This window comes from Halichoeres trimaculatus, unplaced genomic scaffold (genome assembly GCF_033239565.1).
Source record: "Halichoeres trimaculatus isolate MK-OKI-2021-1 unplaced genomic scaffold, fHalTri1.1 fHalTri1_scaffold_1, whole genome shotgun sequence".
Lineage (NCBI taxonomy): Eukaryota > Metazoa > Chordata > Actinopteri > Labriformes > Labridae > Halichoeres > Halichoeres trimaculatus.
In genome coordinates, this window is record NW_027437179.1 from 10,345,793 (window position 1) to 10,357,056 (window position 11,264).

General features: G+C 42.7%; 1 protein-coding gene across 6 annotated transcripts in view; it reads right to left on the bottom strand.

Annotated features, from left to right (window-relative positions):
• Positions 1 to 1,779: 1,779 nt before the first annotated feature.
• Positions 1,780 to 11,264, bottom strand: part of setd5 (SET domain containing 5) — a 38,153-nt gene continuing 28,668 nt past the window's right edge. For 3 of the 6 annotated variants that reach the window (XM_074667137.1, XM_074667130.1, XM_074667121.1), the window contains exons 20-25: positions 10,112 to 10,594; positions 9,663 to 9,755; positions 6,872 to 7,158; positions 5,495 to 5,616; positions 5,296 to 5,384; positions 1,780 to 3,919 (exon numbers count right to left, since the gene is read on the bottom strand). In XM_074667137.1, coding sequence (XP_074523238.1) covers positions 3,347 to 3,919; positions 5,296 to 5,384; positions 5,495 to 5,616; positions 6,872 to 7,158; positions 9,663 to 9,755; positions 10,112 to 10,594 — 1,647 coding nt within the window. In that variant the 3' untranslated portion in view covers positions 1,780 to 3,346. Of the gene's footprint in view, positions 3,920 to 5,295; positions 5,385 to 5,494; positions 5,617 to 6,871; positions 7,159 to 9,662; positions 9,756 to 10,107; positions 10,595 to 11,264 lie in introns of those variants that run through there. The other 3 variants (XM_074667157.1, XM_074667145.1, XR_012598122.1) reach the window with 2 other exon arrangements.

Genomic DNA, 11,264 nt, shown 5'->3' on the forward strand with positions numbered 1-11,264 from the left:
GGTTTCAGTGATATTTTTACTACTTTTCTCCTGTGTTTGTCTGGAGATCCTACATGTAACCATGGCTGCATTGTTTACATCTGAAATCAGCTGTAAGCAGCCTATAGCATGTCAATGCTAACTGGTGTAAGGCCTGATGTCTTCCCACAAGCTGAGGAGAAGGAGGTGAGGACGATGTGCTGGTCCTCAGGTGTGATCTAAGAAGTGACGACAATGACGTACAATGACAATAAAGTTCTAGTCTATTCTTCTTATTCTTATCAGTCATCAGTCGTGATACTGAACAAACCATCAGATAAACTTACAGACTCTGTCCTCTGTCTCTCTTTGCTGTGACTGAACATCTGAAGGAAACATCTCTCACTGTCAGTTATTAAAGGTTACTTCATACAACATTTCTAATACCTCTCACCACCTGAACTCTATTCAATTACTCCTCTCAGTTTGTCTTTACTGAATTGACAAAGATGAAAATTCAAGAAAATTCAAGAAAATTCTCTACACACTGTGTATACCTAAGTGCAAGACCCTGCATTAGTTTCTTCTGCAGTCTGAGTCAAATCCATTTGAAGACGTCAGGTATAAGAGTTGTTGAGTTTCTGCAGAGTAAACAGAAATTTAGCTTCATAAAAGTAGCCTACGTACAGTCCACAGGTAGTTTAGTGAGATGTTACTAATATATATATATATATATATATATATATATATATATATATATATATATATATATATATATATATATATATATATATATATATATATATATATATAACTATAAGACTTTGGTTTTGTGTGTGCACATGACGGAAAACATAAATGTACATATAATTTAGAACATGGCTCAAAGTAATTACATTGTTGGATGAAAGTAGGGGGCTGTTTAAAAATGGACTATGGGTCACAATTGGCCCCTGGACCTGACTTTGGACACACCTGGTCCAATAAGTTCTTAATAATCAGGACCTGTTAGCCCTGAAACACCTATCAGGTAACCCTTAAATTATAGACCCTGGTTAAAGCTTAAGTTGTCTTCAAATGACTGCGGACAGGAGCAGCGTGATAAGTTTCCTTCTCGTTTCACAGAAACCTGCACACTTCCTAAACCAAAATCCTGAGTCATGCCAGTATGAGCTTCTAAACATCATTAGCAGCGTGTAAAAATGAAGGAAATCAAATTTAAAGATGTGCTGATAGAAACAAGTGACCTGAGTAACTGAGCAGAGCGCCACCCTGTGGTCAGAAGTGAATGAAAACCTGCAGATTGAAGAAAGATAATCCCAGTTTGGTGTGCAAAGCAAACAAGCGAGTCCCTCGAATGACACATCACAATGGTAGTTTCCAAAATACATTACCATCATGATTATTTTATTATCAAAATGCATTACATTTTCTTGCTTTTTAAACCTTTTGTAGGGGGAACGGTTGAAATAATTATTTCTATGATCTGTGTAAAAATAAAACCAAAAACCAACAGAAAAATCTTTACAAAACAGAAAAGTAGAGAGAGAATGCAGCGTCTGGTATTTAGGAGGAACAGACCCAATGATTAGCTTCCAACTGTCTGACACAGTCGGTTGCTCAGACCCTAAAACAAATACCATGCGATAAATTCAGTGTACTATATTTTCTCCATACAAGTCTATATCACATTTCTTTCTATACAAGTACACAGAGTCATATATGATGTCCTAGTGTGTCTTTTAGGTTGGGTTTCTTTCTTTCTAAGGTGCTGGTTCAGTTTGGGTCACAACTTTTTTCTTTTTTTTTTTTTTCAAACTGTCAAACATTCATGTAACACGAGAACCCTCCTGTGTTTTACGTCGACTGTGAGTCTGTGGGTTTGCTGGGTCCAGTCTCATGTTTGAGCCCTCGGTCCTTGAAGTCTTCCACACAAACACGGCTGTTTTTTCCACTTCAAAAAAGAAAAAGTTTCAAGAGGGAGGAGAGAGCCGCTCCTGCTGCCGCCGAGCTGTCAGCTTAACGTCGGTTTGAGGTCCCACCGCAGCGCTCAGGAGAGCCGCCTCTTTCTTACAAGTCAGTTTGTGAGGATCGGGGTTAAAAGGAAAGACCAAAAATACAGCATTCTGTGGAAAAGGGAGGCAGCTCTCACAAGAGAACATAGCAGCTTTTTTTTTTTTCAACCAAGGTTTTATAAACAATCCAAACACCCCCTCAGAGATCCCTTCCCCTGGTTTCCTTGGAATGAAAGGATTGGTCAAAAATAGAAACATATCTGTATTTAAAGAAATCCTGCAGGAACAAAATGATCAAACTCTGTACCTGCATCCCAGCCCGAGAACATCTGATCTGTGTGGATCTGGACTGATGTAACAACAAGATGAATGCAGCCGTGTGTGGGGAACATAACTGGATTTTATATTTATTGGAAAAGAAAAAAACAAGAATGCAGCACCATGAATCATAAGACCTGTTTGTCTCAAGTACAACATCAGAAGTCTACAGTGAAGTAGTCCTAATGTGAAATCAAAAACAGTCCAGTGGGGATGAGAGATCAGAAAAAGAACCCAAATCAACAGGATATCTGAACAGACGGAGGACCTCGAGAACAAAGAGGGCTTTCCCATGTTCAGAGAGAGAACATGGAGCTGGTACTCGTATGGAATGATCCTAACGTGGGAGAAACCGCTCCTCCCCTTCCTCTCTAATGCATCTTTAAAACGGATGATTAACGTGTCACAATTGTTTGCAACGTTTCCCCAACTTTCCAAATCAAACACTTGTTTACTGCAGCACAGACTCGGCAACGTGCCAAATCAGAAACAACAAAACAAAACAAAAAAAAACACTGACCAAAAAAAAAAAAAAGAAGTTAAAAAATAAAACGACTCTTGCTTCTCTCAGCATTTATCCAACCTGAGTACCATGACAACAGGTACAGCTTTTTATAACTTTGTACAGACATTTGTGTGGAAGTTTGTACTTTCCAGACAGATTAGAGCCTGTTTGCACAGTCCGGCACATGAGGAAACACTGGGGAGAATTTCAAGTTACATGTGATTTCTTTTTTTTAAATCCAGAGTCCAAATCACGTTGTCCACTGATTCTGTAATGACGTCCAAAGTCTGTGATTAGCTTTGAGCAGAATGTGGTCACTTTGTTTTTGGTTTGTTTTTTTTTCTTTTTCAAAGTTTTTCTGAAAATAAAGAAAGAGACAGAAAATAAGAATCCATGAAGAAGTCCTCGCTCCTTTAAGGTCTGTACATTTCCCCTCCTCAAGCTCCCTGAGCGCTGTTTCACTGCAGCGCCAGGGGTTGAGGAGGTACGCAGCATCACACACACACGCGCACGCACGCACGCACACTTGCACATACACTTGACAAAGGTCCTAAAAGCTTCCTGACTGTGTCCTTACTCCGGGTCCCTGCAGGGGGGAGTGCTGGAACTGGCTGAGGCTCGTCCCTCTCTGTGGGTAGTGTGTCGGTCCGGAGGCCGACAGCAGCCGGGAGCCGGCCTGCAGCGCCGTCTGGCCCGGGCTGCCCGACTTAAGGCTGCAAGAAGTCTGTGACTGACTCCCTCTAGAGGCCTGGGCACCTGAGTCTAGTTTAGTCTGCCTGTGGGCCCTGGGTCCTGGGGCGGGAGACCCCACCAGGCCACTGCTGTTCAAAAGGCTTGCTTTTAAGTGGCTGGTGCTGTAGCCGTGGCCTCCATCCACGTTACTGCTGCCACTGTGCTGGTGAAGGGAGCCTACTGGTGGCCGCGAGTCTGAGGAGGGGGTCTGAGGGTGGCTGGGGTAGGAGGAGGAGGGAGGGTGGTGGTCCTGGGACAGGCCTGGGTGAGAGGTGGAGAGGCGCGGATGGAAGCTTTGACCTGATGAGGGACTGCAGGAACCCCGGAATGGAGAATTGGAGGTTTGCTGGAGGAATGATGGGCTGTCAGTCTGGCGGAGGCTTTCAGATGACTGCACACAGGACAGAGAGAGAAACACACACACACACACACGTTTGTGAGGCTGTCGGGGGGTCAGGTATAAAAGAGGGTCCAAGTACTCACACCCATGGTCGAATCAAAATGATGTAATGTTACAAAACCGTGTAGTTTCCCTCAGCAGCCGATCACATGAAAGTCTGAAACCACTTTAAATCAACTGTTTCAGCTTCAGTGTCTGTGCTTCAAAAATAACCTTTGTGTCAGTGTGACAAAATCCCAAATTTTCTGCATGTCTGAGAGTAAAAAAACAGCAATAAACACCTGGAACAAAACAGACAACTGTTACTGATATGTGATCCTCAAATGCTCATTTACTTTGTGAGCCTGATCCCAAATAACCTGCTGTTTAAAACCTCAGATTTAAAGAGTTATTAGCTTGTTTTAAAAACTAGTACTTAATTCAATGAGTGATGATGTTTACTGCTAAAAGAGGATATCTCAATTGCTAACAGTTGACTAGATTATAATCCAGGAGACCAGATTATCATAGGAAATGGAAGCAAAAAAGCAGGATTTTTACTTTGCAGATCAAATTTTGAGGATGACCTCCAGGTTCCTAAAAGTCAAGAATTGGTTTTGCATCTTAAGCACAACTACAGGTGTTCAAAACGTTTTATAAATTAGATGAGAAGTAATGAGATGAAGAATTACGGCTGAAATACACCAGATCCATCTGCAGTGTGTTTCCGTTCCGTCACAGTAAACCGATCAAAAATGTTTCATTAAAGTCAATTTGTCAACTTAGACTGGATCTGTTCTGTTGCAGTTGGTCTGTGTGGCTGCTCCATCGTGTCACAGGTAATAAACAGCGGTCCTATTCTTGCTGGGCGTGAAGCTGTGACACATAAATTCAGCGGACGGAAGATCGAGTGGGACAGGAAGTCATGACCAAAAACGACCTAAAAACACCCAGTGACTTTCAAAATAAAACAAACTGTCAAAATCAGTTTGTATTGAGCTTGACTATAATGACAAACGGACATAATGAGTGGAGACAGACCAGGAGTCCACAGGTTTGAGGTTTTACAGCCCAACATGAATAAAGAGAGACTTATGAATGGAGTGGGACTCTTCAGTTTGTGACTCCAGCTGTTTGTCAGTCACGCTGCTTGGTGGACTGAACATGCAGCCAGTGTAAGTTGACAAACACAGTCAACACACAATGGAAAGGAGTCGCACTGCAGACATATCTGGTGTATTTGAGGTGTTAGATTAAAAGCTTTTCTTGTGTAATGAGAACCTAAAACTGGTATCAAAGTTGTGAATGTTCAGGCAGCTTGACGGTCAAAAACAAACATTCCAAAGATTAGAGGTTTGAGAAAGGTGGTAATTGGTTTGTTTGGGTACCTGGTGTGAGTACACAGAGGGACTGTATCGATGTGGACTCTTCATGGGAGAAGCCATGGATGCTGTCGCCATATCATATCGGTCTGCATCTAGAATCAGAAACACAGCAAAATACTAGTTTACACCTGAGAAAATGACGCATCTTTTCAACTGTGTATTAACGTTTTTATAAAACAAGGAGCTTCTCAGGCCTTCATACCTGATTCCTTCTCCAGCGAGCCGTCACCCCTCTTATAATTTCTGTCCTGCTTGATGCTTCGTAGCACTCGCTCCAGCACACCTCGTCCTTCCCTCAGACGTTCCACCGTTGTGGAGACCATCCTGTGGACGAATCAACAGGTTATCTGCCTGAAAACTCTAAACTCTTAAAGGGGACATATCATGCTTGTTTCTCCTTTTCACTATGCCAGACTAGGATGCCTGTAAAGCATTTCTGCCCTCAGTACAAGTCATTTAGTTCCTTCATTTCCCCAAAATAGCGTTCTCAATATCCTCATTTTAGGCCATTCTGAAGATCTTGTTGAAACGCTCCGTTTGGAGAATGACCTCCAGTAACCTGGCAACGTCACAGCCCTTTGTGCTCTGATTGGTCAGTTCTATCAGAGGGGCGTAGGGGATAGAGCCAGGGGGCGGTTTTTGCAGCATGGCAGTATTTACAAAATCGCCATATTGGATGGGGCAGACCGAGCGAGTTTGCTGTTTGCCAAAACTCCACCGTAAGGCATTGATAGCACTAATAAAATGGCAGAGTGTAGGATACGTCCTTTTGTATTGGACCCCGAGTCAGACCCGGACGGTTCTGCAGCTCAGGAGGAAGAAAATCCACCTCGACACAGATCATCTCAGGACGCTTCAGTGTGGTGAGTCAAACCGGTACTGTAACATGTATAGTTTATACGTGGAAATATAGGCAGACTTCACCAATAAACTATTTCTATAACAGGGCTCCATCCTGCTCCTTCACTTTTCTCTGTCTGTTTTATACATCATGCTGAAAGTGTAGTCTAAAGATCGCCTCTACCGTCAGTTCCTCACTATGTTATTACCGCAGCATTATTGTGGTCCAGGTTCACAGTACATGTCAGAACAAGCATGCAAATATCACAGTCTCACAAGTATTACGATGTCTGCTAAAACTACAGTGTTTTAACTGCTAATTCACCATGTAAAGCTGAGCTGCTCAGCAGAGCAGAGTCCCTGCATCCAGCACTCAGTCGAGTTAGCCAGAGCAAGTAGGGAGCTTTATTTATACTTGTCTCTTGGTGGGTGTACCCCGCGGTGGCGGTTGTGTGACTAACTGACATCACAGAGGAGGAGCTGCTTTATCAGATTACTCCAATAAAAAGAAAGGATCCTCGTGTCGTCATGAAGGTTGAAATCTCGAGGCCTAATGTCAATGACCTATTTTCAGAGGCATCAAATCTCGTTCCAGGATATCAGAAAAAATACAATATCAAATTTTTTGAAAATTCAGGGGGTAAAAGGTCTTTTTTTCAACTTTATTGTTTTATATGTAAGTATTAAATCAAGGATCAGCATGATATGTCCCCTCAGTGAACATCAGAGAGACTCTCACCACTGGTTGTTGCTGTCCTGGCGCCGGGGCTGCCCCGATGAGCCCTGGTGGTCTGGAGGACTGACCTCCTCTATCTGTGGGATGGAGGGTGTGTGTGCTGAGGAGCTGAAAGAGGAGCTCTGAGGAGAGGCGGGGGGCTGCATCTGCTGGGGATGAGGATGATGGGAGTCCTGGCTGTAGTGGGAGCCGGACCGGGTGGGGGTGCCACCCAGAGACGAGCTGTTTCCAACTGGCTCCAAATCCCGTCCACTGCCCTGCTTCCTCTTCCGGTACTCCAGCAAAGACACCTGAGGGAGCAAAGAGGCGCTGAAGATGACGGGCTGAGACAGTCTGACACATGACTTCATTCACACGGATGCTGGGCTGCCGACCCACATCAGATCATTCCCAAAAACTACACTGAGTGATGGGCAGACCCGCATGCACCACGGCAGAGCCTGGAAACAGTTTTTACAAAGATTAAACACAACAAACCTTCATCACCATGGAGACGACCTTTGACTAGAAAAATGCAATATGTTTCCCTGTTTCCTTCCATCAGTGAGACGAAGCGTAAACCCAGCACAGAGAGGATCACTGAGTGTGTTCTCAGAGTGTTAGTCACATACAGCAGCTGAAGCTTTGACGACACAGCAGGCAACTTTAAGATGCACCACGCAATGATGCAACCACACTGAAACAACAGTCACAAACACAGATATCCACAGAGCTACCGAACACACACACATACACACACATTATAAACACACACCTCCGATAGAAACGATGAGAATGACAGCATCTCTTTTATATAATGCTGACATGATGCAGAACATATGGAGGATATGAAAGGGGCAGAGAGCAGGATGATGACCTCACAGTCAGATCCTGACATGGCGACTCTTAGTTGAACCTTAGTGTTAATGTTTTATTTACAGAAGTCAGCTGAGCTGTCAGGAGGAACATAAACCATCACACAACAGTTATATCTGATGCTCCCACGTGTCCTGAAAGAGTTTCACCTGCCCCACGTCGCTGCAATGATGCTCATTTTGTAGCTGGAATTTATCATCAGATAATCTGCTCAGGTTGTTTTATCAAGCTTGAAGGTTAACACCTGATGGCTGCATCAACGTGAGATTGTAAATGAAGAGATTAATTTCTCAGACCATTCACAGACTCTTCTGTGAACTGTAAAAATAACTGGTTTAAATGTGTCTGTAGATTCTGTGATGCCTGTTCTGGGTAGCTACACACAGCTTTACAACAGGACGGTTGGGATTATCTCTTAAGATGTGGAGTCCAGTCCTGGACAATCTGCCTTCACATCCTGAACATACACTCCTGAGAGGCCAGTAGTTATTTTTCCTCATCCCTGATTTACAAGTTAGAGAGTGACATACTACATACTAACACTATTTTATGTTATTATTTATATCTTGCGTATTTATTTTCTATTTAATTATCAATTTATCTATCTTTTTGCTATTTTTATTAAACATATTCTACATTCTTACAGAGATTAAAAAAATGTGTGTCTCTTGAATAATTTCTCTGCCAATCAATGTTATTCTGCGAAGCTATAATGACAATACTCTGGTATTTTATTTATAGTTGTTTATTTATAAAAAACAATAATAAATGCATTATTTTATTTTTATAATAATAATAATAAAAAAAATAAAATAAATAATAACAAATAATGATAAAAACAATACAAATAATAACAATTAAAATAATAATAATTATTATTATGATTATTATTATTGTTGTAATTATTATTATCATTATTATTTTGGCCTGAAAATATATATTTTTTCATAATAATATTTCTTTTTGCTTTCTGTCTGTAACTTTGTGTATTTGCTGCTGCTGTCTTGGCCAGGTCTCCCTCAAAAAAAAGAAAAAGAGGTTTATAATCCAACCAACCTGGTTAAAAAAATAAAATAAAATAAAATAAAATAAAAAATCCTAAAACAATAATTAAAGTAGAAAAGTTTAAAAAATGAATCCATGAAGTTCACCTGCTACAGTGTTAATAAACTATTTAAATGAAAAAGAATTAAAAAAAAAAATCAGCAGCATTATAGATCAACATATCTTCAGAAGTGCAACTGTAGTAATCTTGTGAACTTTAATGTGAATGGCTTATTCCTTTGAGGCGTGTGGATTGAGAGAAAGGAACCAAGCAGGAAATCTCATCAGGATGTGATGATCTGACAGACTTTATATGAGCCATGTTAAAGCCATGAATGTGCTTGCTTTCTGAAATTTCTGAGCTTTTATTTGCTCAGTTGAAAACTGTAACTGTGCACAGGGATTTGTTGTACTCTCATGTTGTATCTGAGTTTGGCAGATCTAGTTTGGTGAACCCAAAACTCCAAGAGGAAACCATTTCTTATCCTCAATCCACCTTCATCCGCTGAACTTTTCCATGAGGTCCTGTTCCAGTTTTCTTCTTGTTTACAAGTCGGATAAATAAATAAACAAATCCCTGCTCAGGGGAGACATGGATGAGCACGATTCGGAGCGAGCCATGAATGAGATGGAGCAAAAACACAGGCTTCATCTCGACACCGTCATGACAATTCATGAGCCATTGGCCTCTTGTGCTGAAGGCAATGGATGAACCTTTAACACTCTTCAATGAGCTTGAATGAGATGTGGTGTAGCTGTGTAATAATCGGGTGTATGTTTGTGGGGGAGGAAGGGGCGGCGCTGTCGGAGCATGACGTGGGTGTTGTATGCAGATGCAGAGAAACAATACTGACATGCACACTTCTAAAGATGTAGTTGTAGGGAGAATATTCACCATATTTTGTACTGGCTTGTATTCACTTCTTACTGCTATAGCCTGGTAATCTGGCTTCCCTGTCAGCAGACTAATGGTATGCTGGTTGGCCCTCTGCCTTGGAAGAAAAGTGGAAGAGAGACTTGGCAAAAAGTTTTAAGGTGCAACGAATGAGGAGGAGGAAGGGAGAGGGGAGGAGGGAAGGGGAGGAAGAGGCAGGGTCAAAGCTACAGAATGGAAATCATCTTACACAGAAAACGGTCAGATATGTTTTTAAGGACTGTTGCCTTTGACCACCTGACCTGATTTTTTTCAGACAAGGTCAAAGACAGGGCAAGAGGAGAAGCACATCATGAGGTTTGGCTTTCAGTTTGCACAAAGCACAACGCTTCAAAACACAGAGAAGAACTGTTCAGGAACTGGGGATGTGTCACTACAATCCCAGGAAAGATGATGAGATCATTACTTGCCTTCTTCTTCTGTGGTGGGTTGCTGGTGTGAGGAGGCGTGCCACTGTCTGGGTAGCCTGCACCATAATGAGGCTCGCCGTAGGGCGACATAGAGCCCTGACCTACATCTCCCAGCAGCCCCTGGCCGCTGATGGAGCTGTGGAAGGACTCTGCCGGGGAGAAGCCTCCTTCTGACTGGGAGAGGCGGCGGTCTGTGGCGACTGGGTTCCCCAGGTTTGCATTGAGGGGTGAGCAGGTGTATATGAGGTTGAACTCTGTCCTGAAGGCCTGCTCCCTGTTTTGGGGCGGTAGGTCCGAGGAGGGGCAGGACGCTGGGTTTAGGGAACTGGCCCCTAAAGAGGTGCCCTGGGAATCGTGGCCTGGAGGGCCTCCAGGGAGGGAAAAGTCATCTATGGTCACAGCCACAGGGCTCTCCAGGCTGCAGGGGAGGGACAGGTCCGGGAACTGAGGCCGAGGGACTTCAAAGTCTGTCTGCAGACATGGCTGGAAGGAAAACAGAGGAATTATAAGACGAGGAGGAGACAGAAACAAATAAGACAAATATAAACAAAAGGTAGGGATGGAACGGTTTATGAAAAAAAAATCGAACTGTTCAGTTTACACTTTAGTTTGGAGCGAGTATGCAGCTCTGATCACACACATGCGCAACTCAAGGCAAGGGATACAGCACAGAACAGTTGTGGGGAGGCAAGTGTGTTGTTTATATGACGAGTGGAGAAGACAGTTAGAGTAAGGGGGTGTTCCTGTGGCGTTGAGTCGTTCTGCTGTCACAGAGCACTTCAGATTCAGTGTGAGCTCTGACGACGGCGATAAGAAAGTGGAGGATAAAACCGCGACTAAGTTTAGAGACTTTTTTGCCCTATTGAATGAATTTTCAGATCCCTCTGTTGAGTTATTATAAAGGCGACATTTCTTGTGACTTTTCTGGAGTTTGGAGAATCTGAGGTGAAAGCACGTTTTGATTTCCTCAGCGTGTGAGTCCCTCACCTATCCAAAACATGGAGACAGTCCTTATTCACAGCACATGAAATCACTTAAGTGTGTGTCTCAATATGGTCACTTCTGCTAGTCCCCAGCCCAGATAAAGGAGGGGGTTGATATGATGGGGAAATAGTTTAAAGCAGAAGGACAAGAGGCGACTGGAAAAACTGGT